The sequence below is a fragment of the Vicugna pacos genome, chromosome 21 (assembly GCF_048564905.1).
Source record: "Vicugna pacos chromosome 21, VicPac4, whole genome shotgun sequence".
NCBI lineage: Eukaryota > Metazoa > Chordata > Mammalia > Artiodactyla > Camelidae > Vicugna > Vicugna pacos.
Window position 1 is genome coordinate 22,680,635 of NC_133007.1, and position 24,044 is coordinate 22,704,678.

General features: G+C 42.8%; 2 protein-coding genes across 10 annotated transcripts in view; one reads left to right on the top strand and one right to left on the bottom strand.

Annotated features, from left to right (window-relative positions):
- The window catches only part of LOC102538295 (olfactory receptor 10J1-like), a 240,045-nt gene that overhangs the window by 199,259 nt on the left and 16,742 nt on the right, over nt 1-24,044 (top strand). For 5 of the 8 annotated variants that reach the window (XM_072946301.1, XM_072946302.1, XM_072946298.1 and 2 more), the window contains 2 exons: nt 94-199; nt 11,125-11,212. The gene's annotated coding sequence lies outside the window, so the exon portion shown is untranslated. Of the gene's footprint in view, nt 1-93; nt 200-405; nt 1,394-11,124; nt 11,213-23,750; nt 23,884-24,044 lie in introns of those variants that run through there. The other 3 variants (XR_012062778.1, XR_012062780.1, XR_012062779.1) reach the window with 2 other exon arrangements.
- Nucleotides 6,742-12,512, bottom strand: FCER1A (Fc epsilon receptor Ia). 2 transcript variants are annotated; one of them, XM_072946303.1, is made up of 5 exons: nt 12,372-12,512; nt 11,944-11,964; nt 10,560-10,814; nt 8,689-8,943; nt 6,742-7,098 (listed from the first exon to the last, which is right to left on the bottom strand). In XM_072946303.1, the coding sequence occupies exons 1-5, from the start codon at nt 12,424-12,426 to the stop codon at nt 7,013-7,015; spliced, it is 672 nt and encodes a 223-aa protein (XP_072802404.1). In that variant the 5' UTR covers nt 12,427-12,512; the 3' UTR covers nt 6,742-7,012. The 2 variants fall into 2 exon arrangements, with proteins under 2 accessions (XP_072802404.1, XP_006215786.2); XM_006215724.4 differs by having other exon boundaries at nt 6,742-7,182; nt 12,372-12,506.

The following is a 24,044-nucleotide window of genomic DNA, read 5'->3' on the forward strand; positions in this document are numbered from 1 at the left end:
TTCTAGGACCCTCGTGGGGCATTTGCTATTGACAGTGCATTCTGACAGTGTTGAAAGGATGTCAGCCACAGATATCTTTTGTCTTTCACTTAGGTCACTGTTCCTCATTGGATCCTTAGGGGACTTAATCGAGAGTATTGAGAAGGGACCATAGAGCTGGACTTCTTCCTTGACCTGGACTCATCTCGTCAATGGCTGGGTAATTATTTCTATAAATCTGCCTTTTTATATGTCGCTACTTTCCTTTGCAGATCTATCTCTACCATGAACCCCAGGGTTCTGAGTAACACTTCTGTAGTCCCAAAGAAGAGGGTGGGAAAACGTGATGGCTCTGAGCCACTGGCCAACAGCTGAACACTGATGATCTTTGATGTCTGAGGCATTGCTCAAAGGACGGACACACCCTTTACTGAAGGCCTTGGGCCAGCCTACTCTCTTTCGTGATTAACTCATCACGCCTTTCTTTCCTTTGCCCAGCTCTTTTAAACCTAGACCTCCCTCGGTCCCAAAGCCAAACTCCACTGCTGTGACTGAATTCCTCTTTGAAGGTTTCTCCAGCTTTGGGTGGCAGCACAGGCTTGGCTTTTTTGTTGTCTTTCTAACTTTATACCTGCTCACTCTCTCTGGCAATGTCATTATCGTGACTATTATTAGCCTGGCCCGTCACCTCCATACTCCCATGTACTTTTTCCTGAGCATGCTGTCCATCTCTGAGACATGCTACACGGTGGCCATCATTCCCCGTATGCTTTCTGGCCTCCTGAGTCCTCATCAGCCCATTTCTATCCCATGCTGTGCCACTCAGCTCTTCTTCTATCTCACCTTTGGTATCAACAACTGCTTCCTGCTCACAGCTATGGGATATGATCGCTATGTGGCCATCTGCAACCCCCTCCGGTATTCTGTCATCATGGGTAAAGAAGCCTGTGTCCAGCTGGCATCTGGGTCACTGGGAACTGGCCTGGGTATGGCCATTGTCCAGGTAACATCTGTGTTTGGCCTCTCCTTCTGTGATGTCTTTGTCATCTCTCACTTCTTTTGTGACGTGAGACCGCTGCTGAAGCTGGCCTGCACAGACACCACTGTCAGTGAGATCATCAACTTTGTTGTCAGTGTTTGTGTCCTTGTTCTACCCGTGGTCCTGATCTTCATCTCCTATGTCCTCATCATCTCCACCATCATTAAGATTGCTTCAGCCGAGGGTCGAAAGAAGGCCTTTGCCACCTGCGCCTCCCACCTCACGGTGGTCGTCATCCACTATGGCTGTGCCTCCATCATTTACCTGAAGCCTAAGTCCCAGAATTCCCTGGGGCAGGACAGACTCATCTCGGTGACCTACACTGTCATCACTCCTCTGCTAAACCCCGTTGTGTACAGCCTGCGGAACAAGGAGGTCAGAGATGCTCTGTGCAGAGCCGTGGGGCAAAAGCCCCTCTCCTCTTAGTGGGAGGCTTTTTCTTTCATGTCATAAATATGTATTGATTTTAATGCTGTTTCAATAATGCCTTTAAGTATGGGGTCAAGAAGAATAGACTGCCTTGAATTGGATGCGAAAACTGGAGGCTTCCATCCAGGCCAGTCGTTATTCTCTGTGCCCTCCTTCAGAGGATAGAAAACGACTTGCATACACCTAAGAATGTAGAGGAAGGATTTACCTGCCTGAGTCACTCATGTCCCTGTTCTGTCACACACACACGCACACATCTACACCCATCCTGAGAATGTACTGGGTTATACAACTCCATTAAGACGTAAGATCCAGCAGGGTTCTAAAAAGCTGCTGAACAAAGGGCTTGGAAACCACCTCATAAATACTTGCATGTTGTTGAGGGTGTAGGAGTAATTTGTGCAAAGTTTTAACAAACAAATGAGGAGACACGTGCATGTCCTTGCCTGTGGACATTGAAGGCTTTCTTGTAATCTGTTTTTGCTGCTTGCTAATATCCCATCACAGCCTGGGGGATCTTCAAAAGGTTGGGTACACACTTTCCAAGTGGCTACAACTGCCCTACCTGGCCATTCCTGGGAATGAGGAGTGCACACATGGCAAAGCAAAAAATCATCAGCTGCTGAGAACACAGAGGTGGGTCGTCCATTGTCCCAAGGTGCCTAGGTGAGAACAGTCCAATTGGAAAGGAGAGCGTGCTGGAAAGGTCGGTGCTTTCCATACTTCCAGAACAGGAGAGAAAGAGGATGGAGGTTGGAAGGAGCCAAGCAAAATCATAGTTTCTTTTGCAGGGTAGACCTAAATCTTGGAAATAGTGTTATAAAGTTAAGCGCTTTAACTACAACTTCAGAAATTATTTATTAATGAGCAGAAGTCTAAAGCTTAACTTAACTGAAAAAATGGTCCACTAAACTCCTAAGCCTTCATATATTAATCTTCAGAAATTTCTTCGTAGATTCTTCCAACTTAAAACCTTAGTTAAAAAACAGCATTTCGTGTCTGAGCATCACAGAAGGAGAAAACGTATGCTCTGTTCAGAGAAGGATCCTCTCTCCCTCATCCTCCCCCTCCACTCTGGCCTTCTATACTGAGGAACACGCATAACTTGAGTTTCAAACCCAGCTCCTGCAGTCTCTAGAATCCAGCTCATCCCTTAGAGTGACCCTGCAGAGGCAAGATATCACTTGTAAGAGTGTCAAGAACTTAGCTGGGTGCTGAGGATGGGACAAGCCAGTGGAAATTCACAAATTCTCTAAGTCTAGTTAACGTGTCTTGCTTTGGAAAAGGTAAATAAATACATAAAACAAAACCCTGGCATGTGAAACATGTGCAATATGATCAGGGATAAAAGATATCTTTGCCTTTGTGACTAGATTTCTAGAAATGATAGTTCACTTCTGCGAGGATAGCCCAGAAAATTTTCTTTTTTTTCTTTTTTTTTTTTTTTTTGCTTAGTAATTCTGCTTAGTTCAGATAAAGCTGTTATGTAAAGGTCTGATGACCAGTGTTGCACTCTATTCTATTTGAAATTGTCTTTAGTGGATGCTCAGGACCCACACATTCATTCCCCCAGCTGCTGGGAATGTCCTGGGCTGACAGCTCTCGGTTGAGTCCTGCTTCAGAAATTGCCCTTAGTACCGAGCTACCTCCTCCAAAGTCACACCCCCTTCCCATGGGCAGGCTTTCCAATGACTTATCTTTCTCAGGGTATTGAGATGGGTACCCTTAATCTCAATTTAAGATGATTATGGCAGGCCCCACCAGCTCCAGGGCTGTGGGATGATTTGAGGTTTCTGCTGTGACTGCATCACATTTCAACTTCCCTCTCTGCCCAGTTCTGCTGCCTTCACTCCCGCTTGGGTGTTGGTGCTGAGGGCACTTCCTAATAAACTTGTTGCTTTCAAATCGCTGCTTCGGGATCTCTTTCCTAGGGAATCCCAATCTGCAACACTTTAGAATTTCTAGAGCAGTGGTTGGCCAGTGGAGAACCCAAATTTTCAACCTTGATATAATCTAATGAAGGCAGAACGTCAATGATTCCTATATTTTTATTTAAAAATAATTTTATCCTACTAATTGAACGATATCTACTGTGGCTCAGTTTAGTCTGTGGCAGTACAGTGTCACTTTCTTGGAAACTGGTTAAAAATTTTGGATTTTTCTCAGAATCCCCAAGAGTCATTATTTTGTCTTCAAAAATTTCTCTAGAAACAGGGGAAAGTATAGCTCAAGGGGTAGAGCACATGTTTAGCATGCATGAGGTCCTGGGTTCAATCCCCAGTACCTCCTTCAAATATAAATAAATAAATAAACCTAATTACCTCCCCCTCATAAAACAAAGGGAAAAAAATTTCTCAAGAAGCAATTTCGTTGTCATTGCAGCTGGGTGCCCTTACCTTGCAGTGAAATTGCTGAGCACTCTCAGTGATAATTTGAAAATTTCAAATAACAGGAAAGCCTAAAAGTGAGCATATGTCATCCCAATTTTCAAGAAGGGGAAGATTGTGGGTGCCATCAGTGATACAGTGATCCTGGACACATTTATAGAGTAAAAGTTTTGTGATGGGAATGTCATGGAAACTGATAAGGTGCCAGTTAGGGACTTGGGCTTGGTAGGTAACTGTCCAGAGCTGGGTAGATGGCTAAGACAGGAAGACACTACTACCCTCCAAGGTTCTCTAGGGACTCCAGCTGGCACGTGTCTCTGCCATTCTCAACGTGGAGCTCCCGTCTCTGGGCTCAAGAAGATATCCCTGTTGTTCCATTTCCCATTTGATGAGAAAACAGAAAGAGCTTCTCTTCAGTTATCAGTTTCGCAAAATACCAACAAGGTGTACCTCTCGTCTGAGTTTTCACTCTTGATGTGGCTGAGGAGATTTGTCTTCCATTGGCCACTAGTAGAGAGCTATTGACTTGATTTTCAAAAAACCAATCCCTAATTATTACTGGAAGCTCGTGACAATTTGTGGCAGCCAGTTTGGACCAGCAATCTGAAATTTGCTCTGTGGGCTGGCCTAGACCAATTTGGTAAGAGAGTAGAGGTAACAAAGGAAGTCCCAAGAGTAACTTATTTTTATTCTGATCATTTGTATAAAAACATACTCCCTCTCTGGCATTAATAGATTTTATGTATATTAAAATAAAAAGACACCTTTATAAATATTGTATTTGCAGGGGTGCACAAAATACTGAAGACCTATGTTTTTCCACATTCCCTATGGAACAGATTGTGAATATCAAGAAGAAAAAAGGTCAAAATAAACTGTACACATAAATCTGATACAAACTTGAAATTTGGACACGTGGAAGAGCACTGTGGAGCGAGAGGCCAGTGTGTGGAGGAGGAAGGACAAGTTCACACTGGAGCTTCTTGGGGAATGCGTTCTGAGCCTTTATGCCTGGAGAGTCACCACAGAGGAACTAGGTTCCCAAATAGTGAATGACAGAATATCTGGGCTCAGGCGGAGCTTAGAGACCATCTAGTCCAAGCCCCACTTGTTACAAAGAAGAGATGGAATCTCAGCCTGGCAAGTAACTTGCCCCAGCCACACAGTTAACAACAACTCAAATGTCCAGGCTTGTGCTCTGTTCCATAGCCCTTGCGAGCTGGGAGGGAGGATGAAAATGGAAGAAAAAATTGTAACCACCTATACTTACATAATATTGTACGTCAACTATACTTTTTTTTTTAAGTGAATTATAACAAGAGTTCAGAAAGTCCCTCAGAAGATGTATCTCAAGTTTATAAAGCCTGGGCTTCCTATCTCTGTTAAATCTCTCTCATTGCTGAACTCTCTAGGGGGCCACTTGGACTCAGACCAAATGAAAGAGTAAGAAACTTGCTCTCTAGCCTCATGCGTAGCTGTGTATAAAACACTGTGAGACTGGGTATTGTTAATGAATGCTCTGTAAGACTGTAGTCCCAAGTCTGTAACCTACAATAGACCTCTTGTCTTTCCTCAAGGGTAGGGGAAGTGTCCAGGAGCAACACCAAGGCGCTTCCGACAGGGACTTTCCCTGGCCTGCTATTGCAAGAAAAATCACTTCTCCAGGCTTATTTATGGGAAGCCAAAGGACAAGGCTGTTCACTGCGAATCTGGTCATTTCTTATGTCTCTGAAGTGATCTTTTTTTAAGTGGACAGTATTAAGGAGGTTCATACCAGTGTTGGGGCTCAGAGCATGCTGCCCCTAAATATGCCACAGTGGCATATTGATTATTTTGAGTTAAAGTTACTTAGGAAATAAATGGTCGGTGCAGGAGGGGCACTCTGACCCTCCTTTCTGTCTCCCTGAAAGGAGGAAATAAATCTCTCATATGAAGGATGCACTTCTTGCATTTGGAGGTATGACACTCTTTATGCGAGAGAGAGGGAATTCGGGGCTGAGAAGCTGATATAAATTGAATCTTGTTACTTCTTTCATTCACTCCCTCAGGCCCAAATGCTGTTTAGATTCTTCACTAATTAAGCACTCAAAACCTAAGTTTCTTTGTCCTGTCAGTTCCACCCAAATGTATCATTTCTTTGTCTAAAAAGTATAAAAGGTACCAGATACCTATATTTAAAAGAAGAAAAAAAGCTTTAATAATTTCTCTCTGCTCTATGGCCCAAAAGCATCCTTTGGAGAAAATGGGACTTGTCAGTCTCGTGGATATTTACAGATTTTCTCCCTAGTTCACTTCCTCCTTATGTTGTTAATTGTTCAAAAATGTAAGTGAACTGTAGGCACTCTGATCTCTCACTGACTGCTGTGAACCCATGGTCAGCACTGGCAGTGCGTTGCCTCTCTTCCCTAGTGCTCTCCCCAAGCCCTCAGCACAGCTGTCTCCAGGACCAGAGGGTGGGTGGGGATGAGAGAGTGAAAACTGGGTCTCTGTCTGAGACCTTATTCAGTCCTGGACTGTTTTCAGAATGAGAGTTACGATTATCTGCTGGAGTTTCTCAAAGATGCCTAGTTCAGGTGCTGCAAGAGGATATGCAAGATTCAAATTTGGGAGATCTTAGAGGAGTGAATCTTAGACCAAGCCTCCTCCCCAGAGTCCTGTGGCTCAAGCCTGCCCCAGATTCTGCCAAGAACTAGAAGTTCATGGAGAGTAAGTGGAAGAGAGAGTACAAAATGATCAACTTCACCAGCATCCTACTGTGTCTTCTCATGTCTAGCTCAGACTTGCTTACAATGGAAAGAAGATTGTAAGAGAGAACATTTGTGATCTAGAACCTCATGGTTCTTGCCTCTAGAAGCAAAAAAGGAAACTAGCAAGCCTCAGATACTTAGAAGCATCATATTACAGGGTTTTATACTTTTTTATTCAAGTTGTATGTCTTTTTTTTACAGACGCTGATAAATGAGTCTATTCATTCTTTTACTTATTTAACTGATGTTTATTGAGGAATTACCAGGTTGGGTTGGTTTAATGAAGCAGTTCTGTGAAGCCTTGAGCACTTCCTGCGTAACTTGTGAGCTGTGTTTGACAGTTGAGAAGCCATTGCTAATGCCAGAAAGAAATTGTCATTGCAGATGTTTCTTGAGCTGTGACATCAGTTGTCTGGGGGATCTGGTTTAGGTCATGTACCCATAAATTTGTTGCCTTTCCTGGTCCTCTTCATCTTCAGCAGAAATGTGAACTGCCGTTGGGTCGAGATCAACAAACCTGTGTCCACAGCAAACAGAATCACCACCAACAATGGGATAAGAAATTGTAGCAAGTGGTTGCTTTGGTCATCTGTAAGACGATCTAGATGCAACAAGAAACAGAACTTGTATTAGGAACTGAAAATAGAGGTCCAGGGCTTCATCCTCCCTAAGAGAAGGCCTGGCGTGGCCCTTCATCTGCTAGCATGTTAACAGGATCCATCCAGGAGCAGAGAAAAATACTCATGAGTTGGAGTTCCTCAGGCTGTTTCCCCTGGAGCCCTAGGGAGTCCTGAGTATCTCCCCACAGCCCCTGCCTAACAGCTTGTCTAGCCACCATGCCCAGGGGGGAAGGTCATAGGAAAGATGACCCCTTTCCTGGAGCTGGCAGGACCAATGTCCACATAGGATTTGGAGGGAGAAGGCAGACAGAGTGAGGGCAGGGGTCCCCAGTGTCTTACTTCTCAGTGTTGTCATTGATGGCATGTCTGTGGGGTGAAATGAAGATTCTGGACTAGATCATATTTAAGTTGCCTTCCAATTCTGCTTTTTTGTTACTCTATTTACAAAGTATTGATTTTTGTGATTATTCTAGAATCACAGAGCCCCAGTATATTACAGCCAGAAGTTACTTAGAGATCACCTAGACCAGTAGCTCTCAGTGCTGCCTAGACATTACCATTACCTGAAAGAGTTTTAAAAATACAGGTGCCCAGGCCTCACTCCGAACCAGTTAAATCAGAATCTCAAGAGATGATATAAAGACATCTATAGATAGATAGATAGTTAGATAGATAGATAGATAGATAGATAGATATAGATATAGATATAGATATATATTTAGTTCCCCAGTGATTCTAATGGAGTCTAGTCCAAGAGCTTTATTTTGCAGATAAGGACACTGGAAGTCCAGCAACGACTAAACAGCACTTGGGTCTCAAATTAATTAATGGAGGATTATCATTAGAGCTTAATTCTGGCTTCTGGTTTCATGGTTTTTTAGATATTAGTATAAGCAAAGTCTGTCAAGCAAAAAGTCTCATTTCCTCATTGCGAGGCAGATATTTCAAAGGCTCCGTCTTTTACCTGAAGTTTGGAAAGGGCAGTTTTCTTTGGCTGCGAGGCAGCCCACCTGCCTGTTCTTCCCCCACCAAGCCCTCTCTCTCATCTCCCAGTGCCCAAGCTCACAGCCGATTGACTTGTCAGTTTCTTTGCAGCCCTCGTAGGCTAGAATAGACTCTTCAAGTACTTTACAGCCCTTGTTCCTTCAACTTTGACACTCCCTTTCAAGTTGATAAATATGTTTCTCCCGGGGAGCCACAGATGACTTTGCTTAGGTGGGATTTAACAGTTTACAAATCCATTTCACAAATATTACCACATTTGATACTCATAGAAATTCCATAATGTGAGCAAGCAGTACTACTGCCATCGAGCAGATAAGGAATCTAAGACAGAGATATACTATACCCCTGGTCTTCTCATTACAAGTCTAGTGGACTTTCCAAGGAATCACGGCTGCCCCCAGTCTACAGCTGCAATCACTTTAGGCTCAGATGTTCTTTATTTTTCCTCTTATGGACTCATTCCCTTTCCTTTACCAGCTCACCTTTTACTGTAATGTTGAGGGTATTGGAGATATAGCGTATCCTCCAAACTGTGCCCATGCAGTAATAGGTGCCACTGTCTTCTGTTGTGGCATTGACGATGGAGAAGTTGTAGTTCTCATACCAGTACTGGAGGGCTTCGCCATCCTTGTAGTAGATCACCTTGTAGACATCCCGATTCCGCCAGCCGAGGCACCTGAGCAAGAGGGACTCACCCTTCGTCACCACTTCAGCGGAGGCCTGAAGGAGCAGCCAGTCTGAAGAGCATCCATTATGTTATTTAACAATGAATGAACAGATAAATAAAATAAAAGAGGTCATGCATAGAGTATGTGTCAGAAACCTTTGTTTATCATTAACCCATTTCTGGACTCATAAGGTCAAGAAAAAGGAGACACAAAATAATGCTTTGAGCCTGTCTTCTACATCGATAAATCCTCTCTCCTCCTAAAAAACAACTCTAGAGTCACAACATCTCTGACATTTCTGATGAGCCCATCCTTGGAAGATCTGAAACCCATCATCCCTTTCAGCTGCATTGTTGCGTTCTAGTCGCTAAGAGGGAAATAAATCTACTCTGCCTAGGGAGTCTTGGCCTAGAAGAGTATCTTTTTTGTCCTAACTTCACAGGGGCTGCCCATTAATTAATTTCTATTTATCATAGCCCCAAAACTTCCCCAGAACATGTGTCACAATTTTAATGAATTACTTCTGTAATTATTGATTTGATGTCCTTTTGCTCATTTGGCTCCATGCTTCAGAGTTCAGGGCCATGTCTGTTCCTTACATCATATCTCCAATATGATCTAAAACAATACCTAGGAATTGGTGGGTTCTCAACAAATACTTGTCAGTAATGAGTCAGTAACATGTAACAGTCAGGTTGTTTGGCTAATGTCATTTTAAGAATTGAAAAGCATTCACCACAGGGGAAATTCTGAATGGAAATGTGGCTAGGTTGTGCAAGCATGTTTTATTTAGGAGCAATCCTGGAGGATTTTTCTAGAATTTGCTCCAAGGAAATAAGGAAACTGTTTTACACGGCTTCAGTCTGTATTTGGAATATGCACGTGGATGTTGAAGCACCTCTTTTCACTCCAAAGAAAAAATACAAAATATGTTGACACTCTAAAATATATTTATGTTGAAAAAATACAAAGCAAAGTATAAACATGCCCTGGTCATTCACATGAAATCAGTACGTCGTTCATTCAGCACTTACTGACTAAACCACACGTGCCTGAGCACGTGGCGTTGCTTGTTGGCCGTAGGAAAATGGTACAGATGAAGCAAACGTAAGGTTTGTTCCTAAGGAAAAGTAGAGGACGTGAGGAACGTGCAGAGCTGTCTTTCGAAATGAAGAGGACGCATGACTGGGACATTGTGCTGTACGCCAGAAATTGACACCCTGCAACTGACTCTACTTCCATTTAAATAAATAAATAAATAAATAAAACAAACAAACAAAATGAAGACTTAATATTCAGATCGCTACACAGGGGAATTGCAGAGCAAATCTTTAAATCAAACCTTTTGATGCTATTTCACATATATGGTTCTTTGCAGTGTTCCCGTTTCCAACCTGCCATTTGACCATAAAACAATGAAACATACTTCTGCACCTATGTAGACAAGACAGACGTAGAAGAAATAGAGTAGAGGAATAACTTTGGGACATTGCCAGAATATTGAGAGAAGGCAGAAGGGTGGGCAGGAGGAGTGGAGACAGAAGTAGAGAAATGGACAGGTTTTGAGAGACCCTGAGTCCCACCGTGGTGCCTTAACCCTAGGAAGGACTTGCTTTCTCCCTGTCTTCAGACAGGCCATTCCTCATAGGAGAGAAAAAGTATTTCCATGTAGCCCTGGAACTTACCACTGATGACCTCTAGGTACACAGGTTCACTTATGGCCCTTGTTTGGCTTTTACATCTGTATTGCCCACCGTCCTCGGCTTTTGCATCTACGATGTCCCAACTTGAAGTGGTCTTTGGCAAAGTGGTTTTGTTGTGGGTCCACGTAATGGGGCCATCTTCAAGAGAATTGTTCACCATACACGTAAGATGCACATTCTCTCCTCTGAATATTCTAGTCCATGGGGGATTCAAGGACACTGTAGATTTCCAGGTGGCTTTGAGAAGACCAAATTGTGAAAAGAGATGTAGAAGAGGGGAAAAATCTTTGAAAACAGTCCAGGCTCCAAAGTACAGACATACCAATAGTCAGACAATCAGTGGTCAGCCTACCCTTAAACAGTTAAATAAGAAACTGTCCTGATTGCTAGGATTAAAGGAAGGAGGAAGGGTGTTGTGGCCCCAGAGAGCCCCCCAGCTAGGGAGAAATATAGGACACAAATGCAGGACATTAAAAACAACAACAACAAACAAATTTGCTATGTGATGTAGCATAGCTCACTCTAATTCTCTTGATTTCTATTTCAGTGTCTGTAAATGAGGACTGCAATCTCTTTTCAGGCAGAGATGATGTCTGTGATGTTTAACCATAGCTCAGCACAATGACTACTACATAGTAAGTGTTCATTAAATATTTACTGAGTGGATGAATGAGTGAATAATGGATGAATAAAGGTATTGGACAAGATGAAATAGAAGGTCTCTCCCAGCTCTAAATTTTTATGACTGTTTAATTGCGAGTGAATATGGAATGAAAGATACATGTCAATTCTGGGAGGTAGTGAGAAGCATCAAGAGGATCAGTCTTAAAAGGCTTTCAGGAACAAAGAGATGTGGTACAAATTTGAACAGAAATTTAGGAAGTGGTAAGATGGTGATGAGGAAGAGATGATGCACTCAAAAGAGAACTAGACTTGGATCCAAGGGACTTATATCAGAATCCAGCTCTTTGTTAGCTGTGTAAACTTTAGCAAATCACTTAATCTGGGTTCTAGCATCCTCAGTAATAAAATGGCAATAATAATAATAACAGTACTGATGATGTAGGAATTGAATGAGGTTATGTGAGAGTGGCTGGAAGAGAGGCTGAGACCCAGATGTTCAACAGACATGACTGTAGGCATGAAAGAGTCAAGGGTGACTTGACAGGATGAACTGATAAGTGAGAAGCTTTTGAATCGGGGAAAAGAAGGAAGACAGGACAAGGTGGACATGGGAAGCAGGTTGGACAAGGAAGAGCAGATTAATCATCATTAGAACATAGAGATGATGGATGAAGGGGAACAGTGAAGGGAGAGCCAGTCACAGACACACTGAAATGCGAGGGAATAAGGACAGGGGACTCACCTGCTGACATGCCATCGGGAGCTGCAAAAGTGCAGAGAGGATAAGTTAGTGTCTATCCCCAGCCTTCCGGGACTGCTGAAGACTTGGCTCAGTGTATGATGATGAAGTCTACGTCCACAGAGGTTTAAGGGCCAACCATCTTTTCAGGAGTCCGACCCAGGAAGACAAGGAGCTTCTCTCTCTTCTCTGTCCTTCCTCCCTCACCCTTTGGGAGATGCCAGAGAGATCGCGAGGACTGGACTTTCAGTCTGGCTTCCCGCTTAGGTGGTGCCCAGCCCCATTTCCTCAGCTGTCCAGCTTGTCTTCACCACAGAATCCCTGGGAGATGCCCCAGGGTTTGCACATAGCCTAGAAAAAGTCACCACTGAAACTGTCCACATTCCCACCCCAGCCACCCCCTCCAGGAGGGGTACCTGAGCTCTACTTACAGAAGAGCAGCAAAACCATCCACAGCAAGGCAGGGACTCCCGTGGGAGGAGGCATTTTCCCCGTGGCTCCCAGGTGCCTACTGGGCTGGAGAGCTAGGGCTTTAGAATAGGTTTGAAACTGAAAAGAAGAAGGAAACGTGGTTCTCTGTATCGTATCTGGTTAACTGATCAGCTATGCTTAGGTTTGCTTCCTTCTCTGGAGATAATATTCAGAGTGATGCTTAATGGGGCAGTTTTTTTTTTGTTGAGTTACAGTCAGTTTACAATGTTGTGTCAGTTTCTGGTGTACAGCACAGTTTTTCAGTCATATGTGAGTGTACATATATTCATTTTCATATTTTTCACTGTGAGCTACTACAAGATCTTGAATGTACTTCCCTGTGCTATACAATGTAAACTTGTTTATCTATTCTCTATATACCTGTCAGTATCTATAAATCTCGAACTCCCAGTCTGTCCCTACCCACCCCCTTCCCCCCTGGAAACCACAAGTTTGTATTCTATGTCTCTGAGTCTGTTTCTGTTTTATATTTAAGTTAATTTGTCTTCTTTTTTTTAGATTCCACATACAAGTGATCTTATATGGTATTTTTCTTTCTCTTCTTGGCTAACTTCACTTAGAATGACACTCTCCAGGGACATCCATGTTGCTGCAAATGGTATTACGTTGTTGTTTTATGGCTGAGTAGTATTCCGTTGTATAAATATACCACAGCTTCTTTGTCCAGTCATCTGCCAGTGGACATATAGGTTATTTCCATGTCTTGGCTCATGTAAATAGTGCTGCTATGAACACTGGGGTGCAGTTGTCTTGTTGAATTAGGGTTCCTTCTGGATATATGTGGGGCAGTTTTATATTTACCCCCTTACTGCACTCTCCAGCTCACCTCTGTATACACACCTAGAGTCCAGCTGGGGAGAGACATAGGGTTAAGCACACAGTCACAGGGCTCTCTGAAACTGTCAGTCAATGTACAGCTATTTAGCTTGCAACTTAGAAAAGTGGGATGCAGGGGAAAGCAGAATGAAACCACAACAGTTAATCATTCAGCACCTAACAAATGCCAGGTGTTACGCTGAATACATCTGATACTTCATTCATTTCACACAGTGATCCTATGAAGTAGGTATCACTGGTATCTACATTTTATAGACAGGAAAACTGGAGCTTAGAGAGGTAAAGTGACTTGTCTTAGGGCACTCCCTGGTAAATGGCTAATTTGGGATTCAGACATTTAAAAATCTAACCCCAGAATAAAACTCACTCTTGATGATATGCTGTTTATGCCTGTCCACAAGCACGGCCAGCCACTACTGGAATTCTGTTGAAGTTCTCCAGAGCTACCAGCCCTCCTGTCACCTAAGTTCCTGCTCATCCATTAGTCCACAAATGCACGAAATTTCACCTGCTTCCCTGATAATCCACTCTCTGATCAGCGAAAAAGGAAATTTTTCAGAGACTCCCTCTCTCCTGTGTGGTCCTGATGGGCCAACCGAGGAAGGCAGATGTTAAACCACAACTTTACAGGGATCTAGGTCATAGAACTTATTTTCTTTCCCAGCTTTTGTGCATTTTTATGTTTCTAATCTTCCAGCATGATCACCCTTTCTCCTTTAAATCCACATCAGTTCTCCTCCCTCCAGGACCCCTTTGACTAATTCTTCTGTTTTTTAACTCTAGGTCAGGGTTGGTCACCTTCTTCCAGGATTTGGTGTCGATGATGATACTGGAGATAATAACCCTGTCAATATCTATAGTGGTTTTCCATTTACAAACCTTTTTCCACATGTGGTGTTAGTATTTGGTCCTTGCCAAAACCCTGAAATAGGCAGAGACAGTGCAGAGTAAGTGAGACCCCATTCTATCATGCTATGCTTTTCCTCCAGAGTGCTGAATTAAGTCTAGACCCGAATTAAACATAGAGCCACTGCACAGAACGATCTAACCAAAGCTTCCAGCTTCTAGGAAATTAGAGCCTATGGGGCTACAGATTCACAAACAAAAAGTTTCAGATAAGAAAGATTGTGACTGGGCCCAGGTCACGCAATGTTTTTTTTTGTGACAGATCTTCAAAGAAAGCAGCAAGTTATTTTGAAAAGTGTACGTTGTTTAAGATCTGAATTCAAATACTCCTCGTATTTGTGTAATTAAGGTTTACCCGTAAAATAGAGACAATAATGGTATCTAGATCGTGGCTTTATTATGAGGTTTGATGAGATAATAAATGTGTAAAGCGTGTTACACAGACAGCATCTGGTGTGTAAAAGATGGTCCATTAACCTATCTTTCCTCTCCTTTATTACCATTATTTATTAAGGACTCTTAGAAACGTGCATTTCAACTGAGTCATTTGATAACCAGTATTGTGTGCCCCGGTAATGTATGTACGCGATTTCACTCCTCGCCACAGTCACTCAGAAGAGAGCATAATGAAGAACAGAATGCAAAAACTTGTTCGATGGAGATGGCGGAGAGGAGGAGACAGAAATGAGGAAAATGTAGTTTTCAAGGCGTTGTCGGAGGGCGATACATATTAGAATATACCGAGAGACCCTGAAAGAGACAAAGATAAATTCTGTTTCACCACTTGGTTGAGAATTTGTCCAGGGGACTTACCAGATTTTCTTTTCCCCTAGGACAGTGATTCTGCAAGGAAATTTAGTCCTTCAGAAACAAGCACTTTACTATGACTCAAATAGTCTATTTTAAAGCTTCCTCCTAAGACTTCACACTGTCCACACATTTCCTGCTTCAGCAGGAGGCGGACTGGAACCCATCGAGAGGTACCGTTTCCTAGCTTGGAGGGTATAAGCTTTGGAGTTAGACTGCTGTCATTTGCTCCACCATCCTAAAGCTTCTCCTTCAGTGTCCAGCACTGAAAAGAAGCTAGTGTTTGGGTAACAGTAATGGCAAAGAGTTAGCAGATCCAACAAAAGCAGTTCATTCCAGCTTGAAAAACAAACCGAACCACCCGTCCACCAAACCCTAAAACAACAACAGTAACAAAACCAGCAACTTCAGCATCAGGAAGAGTAAACCATACCGTAATTCCCATAGTATACACTGCAGGTACCCCCCAAAAAAAGGAGAATTCAGAAGGGATGAAAAAAAAAAAACCACAAAGATTAAACAATAGTTCCACTTCCCACTGGCATAACTGGTTGATGCACCAGTCAAATGCCACATATCCTTTATCTCATTTAAAAAAAAAAGTTCTCCAAATTTTATACCCTCTAGCTGGGTGGAGTACGCTGTTAACTTCTTGTGTCCTGCCTGTCAGTATCCGGAACATGCGCTCACTGGGGTCAGTACATTGTGTCTTAACCTCACTTCTTACTACAAGCTTTGAAGCTGGGTATTCATGTGTTCAACACTAATAGACAGTGTGTCTGCCCCCACATTTTGACGTTATTGGTTCTTGGAAACTTTATACCTCACTTTGTAGTGGTGAGGAAATGAAACTGAGTTGGCCATACGTGAACTATAGGGCCCATCTGCTCTCAGATGTGCAGAGTAAAAGGCTTCTGACAATGATTTGGGACATGATGGCAAAGGAAGGACCAGTCCACAGTGTGTCTGAGCCTTTGTGCCCTCCAAAATTGGGAAGCAGAAGAAAAGCCAATCTACTGGCTTTTTCCTGTTTTCCAGTATCAGGCAAGGTCTGTATAAAATTGGATATGAAATAATGAAAGAGCAAATGGCTGTCTGCTCATGGTGTGTATATCTGATAAACACTGATCTCTTTCCGAGGCCTGGTACAATGCTAAGTATGCAACACATCTTACCTACTTTGCTTCTCCCACCAACTTTACGTGGTTCAATAATGAGGAAACTAAAGCAACGAGAGGTTAAGTGACTTGTCCAAGAACATGCAGCTGCTAAGTGAAAAAGTTTCGATGGAAATCTGGCCCAAGAGCCTACACTCATGACCACTTCCATATAATATGTATCCATATTCATCTAACCTACACATTGTACCTGAAGTGCACAGGGGTTCACAGTCTCCATGCAAAAATTCCATGGATTCTAAGGATCCATAACCTGTCCACAAACAGAAAACTATTCATCTACTCCCGCCTCTAGAAACTGTAGAAATAGTATTCTACAGTTGTTTTTCTTGATTTTAGAAGATGACATCTCAGTCCGCAACCACTCAGTACCATTAGCAGTGTTGGCATATTAGATTTGTATATTTCATAGGTGTGCCTGAAAAAGAAGAGAGAAGGATTCTTGTCTTTTTGCTCTATATTTTTAGGGCCAGGAGGAAATCAGCTCCTGCCGCCTTGAACAGGAGTCTGTTCAGGAAAGAGTACTCCATAGCTGGTGTTGCCTGCCTGGGGAATTTTCACAGTTAAGTCAGTGGCTTTAAAACTTTGTAAATTTCTCATCTTGATTTGAATGGTTACCTGCTTTGGGCGGACCCAAGAGAAATAAACGGAATCTCCTAGGACTCCCAAAGTCAATGCCCTCAGGAAGAGATGGGGGTTCTGCATGCTAAAACCTTGAGTGTGGACAGAGTCTTCCCCCAAGAGAAGAAAAATGAGACTCCAGGAAATAATCCAAATTTCCCTTCCAATTTTAGAGGCCAACTTCCTTCTCTCATGGACTGGAGAATCAGTGGAATTCTTCACGGAAATAAGGATTTGAATGGAGACTAGGGGCAAAATGTATTTCCAACACCTGATTTTAATAACAAAATATGCTATTGCTCAAATTCAAAGGCGACCATACTATTTGGATACTACAAACTGATATAGCTAGAGCTAATATCCCACAAATGGTTTATAGACAAGTCTACCAGGTATCCAATTACAGATTGTCAGTCAGAGCCCAGAGGGCACAGGGCCTGGCTCAGGTGCATGGCCATATTCTGATTGCACGTAAAAATACAATAAACTGGGAAAATTTTTCCTGACTAGTGTTAACAATTTTTGGGTAACCTCTGAGACTATAAAGTACAAGGAAAATCCTTGAATAGGCCTCCTAAAATTCCTCTGGGCTAGACCACTGATTGAGCATAATTCACGCTGTTCCATAATGTATATTGTGAGCACCTAAGCCATCAAGCTGCCTGTCTTGGAGATGTGAAACCAACCACTCACCTTCCAGATGAGGCATCTTTGTGGCATCTTGTAGTTGGGGAACAGTCTGAACCATAAGGTGCACTCAGGCAAATTCACCATGACCTGTGCCTTATGAACACTGTGTTCTAACCAGGAGACCCAGAGGGTCTCGGGCTGGTCTTCCTGCTTTCCATCAGATACATGTGTTAAGTGCGCTGCTCTTTCCTTCAGAATGGGGAGAACAGAATTGCAAGCCTGCTGAGGAAGATTCCTAGGGGGAATGAATAAAATATTTTTTAATACCAGAGTATTATATTAAATTTTAAAAATTGAAAGAATAAAAATAAATTATTATCCATACATATTTTAAAGAGATTATGTGTAAGGCTGATTAGGAGTTCAGGCTCCGAGCAGGCTGTGGAGTTTCTCAGCTCAGATCACTTATTGGCTATGAATGGGAAAGTGGGGCCCGAGAGGATGGCCGTGTCCCAGGTCTTGGTCTAGTCCCTGGGACTCGCCCCATCAAGTGTGGGTCCTTAGCTTCACACAGGAAAGAGTTCAAGAGCGAGCCATAGTGGAGTGAAAGTAGATTTATTCAGAGAAATGGATACTCCACAGACCTAGTGTGAACCATCTCAGAAGGCCAGAGAGGCCATGAGGCGTGGGAGTAGGTAAAGTATTTACACACTCCATAGGCAGAGTGTGGTCTGCCTCCCTCAGAAGGGAGAGCAGCCACGAGGTGTGGGGGTGCTTAGCTTTTATGGGCTCGGTTACTTCATGTGCTAACAAGTGGGAGGATTATTCCAACTACTTTGGGGAAGGGGCAGGGATTCCCAGGAACTGGGCCACAGCCCTCTTTTTGACCTTTTATGGTCAGCCTTGGAACTGTCATGGTGCTTGTGGGTGTGTCATTTACCAAGCTAATATATTACAGTGAGTGTGTAATGAAGCTCAAGGTCTGCTGGAAGTCAAATCTCTTGCCATCTTGGGCCTCAAGGTCTACTGGGAATCTTCCCACCATCGTGGTGCTAACTGCCGTGTCATTTCTTGAATGGCTGTGCCCTGCCCCCTTCCTTCCTGTCTCAAGGCTCTTGGCACATTCCTCCATCTCTGTGCCTCTACCTCCTCTCTGGTAACATGGAGATAGTAATAGTACTTGTTGAGATTATTAAATGAGTTAATACAGTGAAAGGTTTAGAACGGAGGCTGGCAGATAGTAAATGCTGTCTATGACACTTATGACTGTTACTGAAATGGAGCAGGACCCTGCAGGGTCTCCCTGGAACAAATCCTTTTTGTCCTCCATTTCTCTTTTGTGGGAAATAGGCTTCATTCAACCTCCTTGACCTTCCCCACATTCCAAAGGGTATGTTCAAACAGTGCAGATGCTAATCAGGGAAGGGAGGGGATGCAGAGACAAGGGAGGAGCAGTCAAGAAACAATAGCACAGCCTTGGGGCAGAGTCCTGGTTCCTCCTCAAGGAATATACATAACAGTGTCTTTGAGCTCTTCTGCAGGAACTAGGGCCCCACCCTGATTTTGAGCCACCTGCTTCTCCACCAGGTGGAGAATGGTAACTTCAGGCAGAGCACGAGATTTCTGGGACACTACCCTGTTACCTCTCCACCCACCAATCAGAAGAAAGTCACACACCCTGCAGCGCTCACCCCAAATTTTGCCTATAAATACGATTCCCCCCAGAACCATTGGAGAGTTCAGGGTTTTCAAGCACAGGCCACCCATTTTCCCTGCTTGGCCCTGCAATAAACCTTTCTCTGCTCCAAATTCAGACGTTTTGGTTTGTGTGGGTTCCCCATCTTCCTGGTCTGTCTATAGGAGAAAGAACTGGAAAGGCCACTGATGGGTCCAGAGGGCAAAAGCTGTCCTCAAAGGGTGCAGCCTGGATCACCGAGGAGCAGGTGTACCGGGAGAGCAGACTCTACCTCACACTCACAGTTTAGGGGGTGGAGGGGAGGAGTCGCTCTCTGGGGTGCTGAGATCACTCCAGATGCAGTTCTAGACAGAGAAACCCCAGTCTTGCAGAGTCAGCCCTCAAGCCATATGTACTAGGCCAGGTTTATTTTACGCTTCCTTACAGAATGACACAGTTAAAAATGGAAACAACTTTCTCTTACAGGCATTCCTTTTAGGCTGTTAGCAGATAAGGACAGCAGGTCTTAGCCCAGCCAAGGACATTTGCATTTTAATAGGTAACTTTTGAAGCTAACGGGAGTTGCCTGTTGCTTGTCTCAGTGATGGGTGTGCAGGATGCATTTTTAGCATTTGGTAGGCAGCCCCATATCCTGTAATACCCAGGACAGCCTTGCATAACAAAGAATCATTCTGCTTCTGCGATGCTTTCTGTTGTGGGGTTCAGGCTGGTGCTCGGGCAGTAAAAGAATTTACCAAAGACAAAGGATGAAACTAGAAAAGGGACTTATTAGGTGCACTGCCACAGACGACAGCGGGCCACACAGATGAGAGGTGCCAGTGTGAGCTCTGAGGGTCGGTTACTGAGGCTTTTTATTAGGGAAGGTCACGCCAGGTAGCCAGGCACCACAAGGTGCAGGATCGCTCTCTGATTGGTTGGTGTTCAGATAATAGGGAAGGGAGGGGGTCCTGAAAGGGTAGGGCTGCAGGACTCTGGCGGGGGGGCTGTGACCTGTTCCTGCGGTCAGGCTTCCGGGCATTGTGTGGATGATCATTATCTCAGCTAAGGCAGGTATTATTAGGAGAGGAATGTTCTTTGTTATCTTTAAAGGGCAGCAGCTGGGCGCCTGAGGGGCCTTGGAGCAGGAATCTGCCAGGTATCTGTGGACCACACACTTGCAAATGTCCAGCCGGGTATTTTATAATTATCTGAGCCTTGAATATGACTGACAAATAAATGCGAGATATTTTTACTTTTTTTTCCAAATATACTGGATTTTGCAGGAAAGAAACTACTATATATAATGAGGGATGGTTATTCTTTGCTTTTCCTGGAAACAACGTCCTTGAATCGTTCACTGTTGCGCAGTCAGGTCTCCGTTAGCTACATTGTTCCTGATTATTGTATGACCAATACCTCGCCATCAGATCACGCTGCGTACAGTTGTCACAGTCATCGTGGGTATATTTTCTTACTATAAATGTATTTCATTTTATTTCTTTTTTACATTAAGACTTGGAATTATATTGATTTTAAAAATATGTGTAAGTAAGAGAGGTGAATCCAGTTTCAGGTGCCTGAAACTTCCACAGTTTTGGGTATCCTTAAAAAATTGAATAGAAAATTATGAATGCCATACTAGATATTAAAATGACTATTTACGATAAAAAACAAATTTCTTCTGTGTAGCACAGGGAACTATATTCAGCGTCTTGTAATAACCTTTAATGAAAAAGAATATGAAAATGAATATATGTGTATATATATATATATATATATATATATATATATATATACACACATATGCATGACTGGGACATTATGTTTTATACCAGAAATTGATACATTATATCTGACTATACTTCAATTTTTAAAAAATGACTATTTAGAACAAGAAAACAAAGTACAACAAATTACAAAATACGAAAGCTGGAAAATGACATGAACGTTATAAAATCCAGAAATACTTTTCTTTTCCCACTTACTACATACTCTTTGATCTCCCCTTCATTAGACAGTGATATTATAATACGGCTTTTTAGAGAGTGTTGGGAAGGAAGAAATTTTCCTCTACCCGTCTGGGTGATCCAAGAATTCTTCTGGGTGATCTAAGAAGCAAACTGACATGAGACAGATTAACAGGAGAAAATCAAACAAAAGTTTAGTATCATGTATTTGCAAGGCAGGAACCCAGGAGAACTTAGGAGCTCACCAAAAGGGCCAGAGCCCTCACCTAGAATAGCATCCTCAGCTAAAGACTAAAGAGGATGTGGAGGGTGGGGGGGTGGGGGTAGTCGGTTGTGGGAGGTTACCTGGAAAAGCACTGTAAGAAAGGATACAGTTGTTACATATTCAAGTCATTGCCTTCTCCATTGGTAAGACTTTATAGAGATTTGGTCGTCCTCCTCTTCCAAGTACAGCTTGAGAGACACCTTACAGATGGAGATTTCTCTTATAAATGTAAATGTTTCTTACAAAAGGGTAACTCCTACTTGGTTTTCAACATTTTTCCCGTGTCAGCCGGTTTTTTTTTTTTTTAGAAAATAACCAGCTTAAAATCATCAATATGGCAAAGAGATGTATTTTGGGGTGACAAATTCTGCTTCCCTACAAGAGAAACTGAAAATATATTCTTTTTTCTAGCATTGCTGATCAGCATTTATTTTCTACTATTGATGGTTGGAGTACATAGAAAATGCAATTGTCAAAGAATAATCGATACTGAGGCTGCAAAAAAAAAAAAGAGCTTTATTTGGGGTCTTAAGAATTGCAATTCTGGAGACATAGATTTGTGTAAAATGAAAAGAATACTCCAGGGAAGAGATAGAGTCAGTGGTTTATAAAGACAAAAGCTGCAAAGTTGTTCAAGTTGCCTGACAAGGATTGTGATTGACTCTGATGCAATTGAGGAAAATATTTGTCCTTAAGGAATTATTATCGAATTCAGGTTTGGCTGCTCACCACTCGAAAGCCAGTACTTGAGAGACAGGTGTTGGTTGCAAAGGAAAAGTGGCTTTATTCAGGAGGCGGGCAACCTGGGCAGAAGGCGGACTTGTGCCCAAAGAGATGTTTTCGTTTGAGGTGTCTTTGTGATATCCAAGCTTGTATCCTAAATGGGCAGATACAAGAGTTGGGAGACCAGAAGAAATGTCTGGATTAGAGACATAAATTTGAAAATCCTTGGCGTATGTTTAAAGTCTCTGGAATAAGATGAAATCAGCTAAAGCAAGACAGCAGTTAGAAAACAGAGCTGGTCCCAGGACAGAGCTGTAAGGAGTTCCAATATTTAGAAGATGAGCAGAAGGGGGGAGCCAGAAAAGAAACCAGAGGAAATAGCCGTAAGGGAGGAGGGAACTTGTCACTAAAGCTGGAAAGAGAGTACAGTTCAGTGGAAATGGTTGATGACATTGAATCTTGTTGAGACGTGAAGTAAGGTAAGAAAATAAAATCATTCGTTGGATTTAGCACTGCGGACACTTGGAGGATCTTCAAAAGGGCAATTCAGTTGATTGGTATGTGTGGGAGCCAGCTTGAAGTAGGTTGGAAAGTAAAGAGGAAGTGAGAAAGCAGACAGCCTATGTAGACAACTTTCTGAGTTTTGCTCTGGGATGATGATGCAGGGAGATGTGGGGTCCAGAGAAAGTTTGTGTTTTATAGGAGATACTAGATCGTATTTATTAGCTGATGGGAGTAATCCAGGAAGCAGAGATGGAGACTGAGGGAAGATGGTTGAAAGAGTTAATTAAGTCCTGGAAAAGGCAAAAAGGGAGAAATGGTTTTCACTCATGCAATTCAATTAATAGTTCTCAAACATAACACAGGTGTTTCTGCTGTAACGTCATATGCATTTATTTTAAAAAGTCCTTGCATTCTGCAGAAACGCACTAAAAATGACAAATCGTTGGGAAAAAAATATTGTGGCAAATTATGCAAAACCTATAACCAGAGCACTAACAAAAACATTAGCATTTCCACTAAATAAATTAAGCAGTTAAAAAGAGATGTTAAATTTCTAATGAAATGAATCACTTCTTCCACCTCCAATGAGTTGAGAACGCCTGAACATCTTTGGCCATAAGGTTTATGAAGCATTATTATAGAAGAGCACCTAATGCTGCTAGAGCTTGCAGGAAAAGTCCAGAAAGAAGTAACAGACCTCGGGGGGTGGTGCCAGATGTTACCCTGTGTTGTCACCATTCCCTGTGTCAAAGCTAAGCACCTGTCCTGTGGGTTAGGTGGGCAAAGCAGAAGGTGATGAAGGCTTGCCACCTTGCCTTTCTTCCCCCAAAGAGTTACTCTTTGGGTGATGGGGACTCCAGTAACAAGAGGCTGTGGACTGGGCTACCTGCAATGAGAGCTGCAGTAGATTGAGCCTTAGATGGATATGCTGGAGCTGTGCAGACAGACAGAATGTAGGTTCCTCTGAAAACCCTACAGAAGTACTCATATGAGACCACTTCCTTTTAGATAATTACCAAATGAGAAAGAACAATCAATAATGCGAAAGAAATGGTGACAACTAACAAAAGGGGGACATTATCACTATACCTCCACTTACAAGATGGTGTTCATATACAAGAATAGTAGTTACAACCAAAGAGCTGTCGGCTAATACACTGTGGATAATTGCTTTTCATTCTCCATTCTCTCTTCTCACCTCCCAGGAAGGAAGTGGCTGCTGTTGGGAAGAGAAAGGGGTAGGAGTGGTGTGGTCACCAGCCTTCACCTCCCAATGTATATCAAACCACTGGAGCCACAAACCTATTCTATGACTGGGGGAAGGTGGAGGTTAGGGGATACTGGAGACTGGAGAGAATTTCAAATAAAATATAAATTTTGAAAATAACAGGGCTGTGTTTAATAACTCCAGTGAGACTGCTTTAGTAACACGAAGTGATTAAAAGTTGATGAAATTGGTATAAGATTTCATTAAAGGAGCATGCTGTGCAACAGGAGTG

Excerpts from the sequence above, each read along its gene's own strand:
- FCER1A (XM_006215724.4), bottom strand. The coding sequence starts at position 12,426 with ATGCCTCCTCCCACGGGAGTCCCTGCCTTGCTGTGGATGGTTTTGCTG. Across the intron at positions 11,965-12,371 it reads GATGGTTTTGCTGCTCTTCT|CTCCCGATGGCATGTCAGCA; the intron begins GTAAGTAGAGCT and ends GCACTTTTGCAG. Across the intron at positions 10,815-11,943 it reads TCCCGATGGCATGTCAGCAG|CCACCTGGAAATCTACAGTG; the intron begins GTGAGTCCCCTG and ends GTCTTCTCAAAG.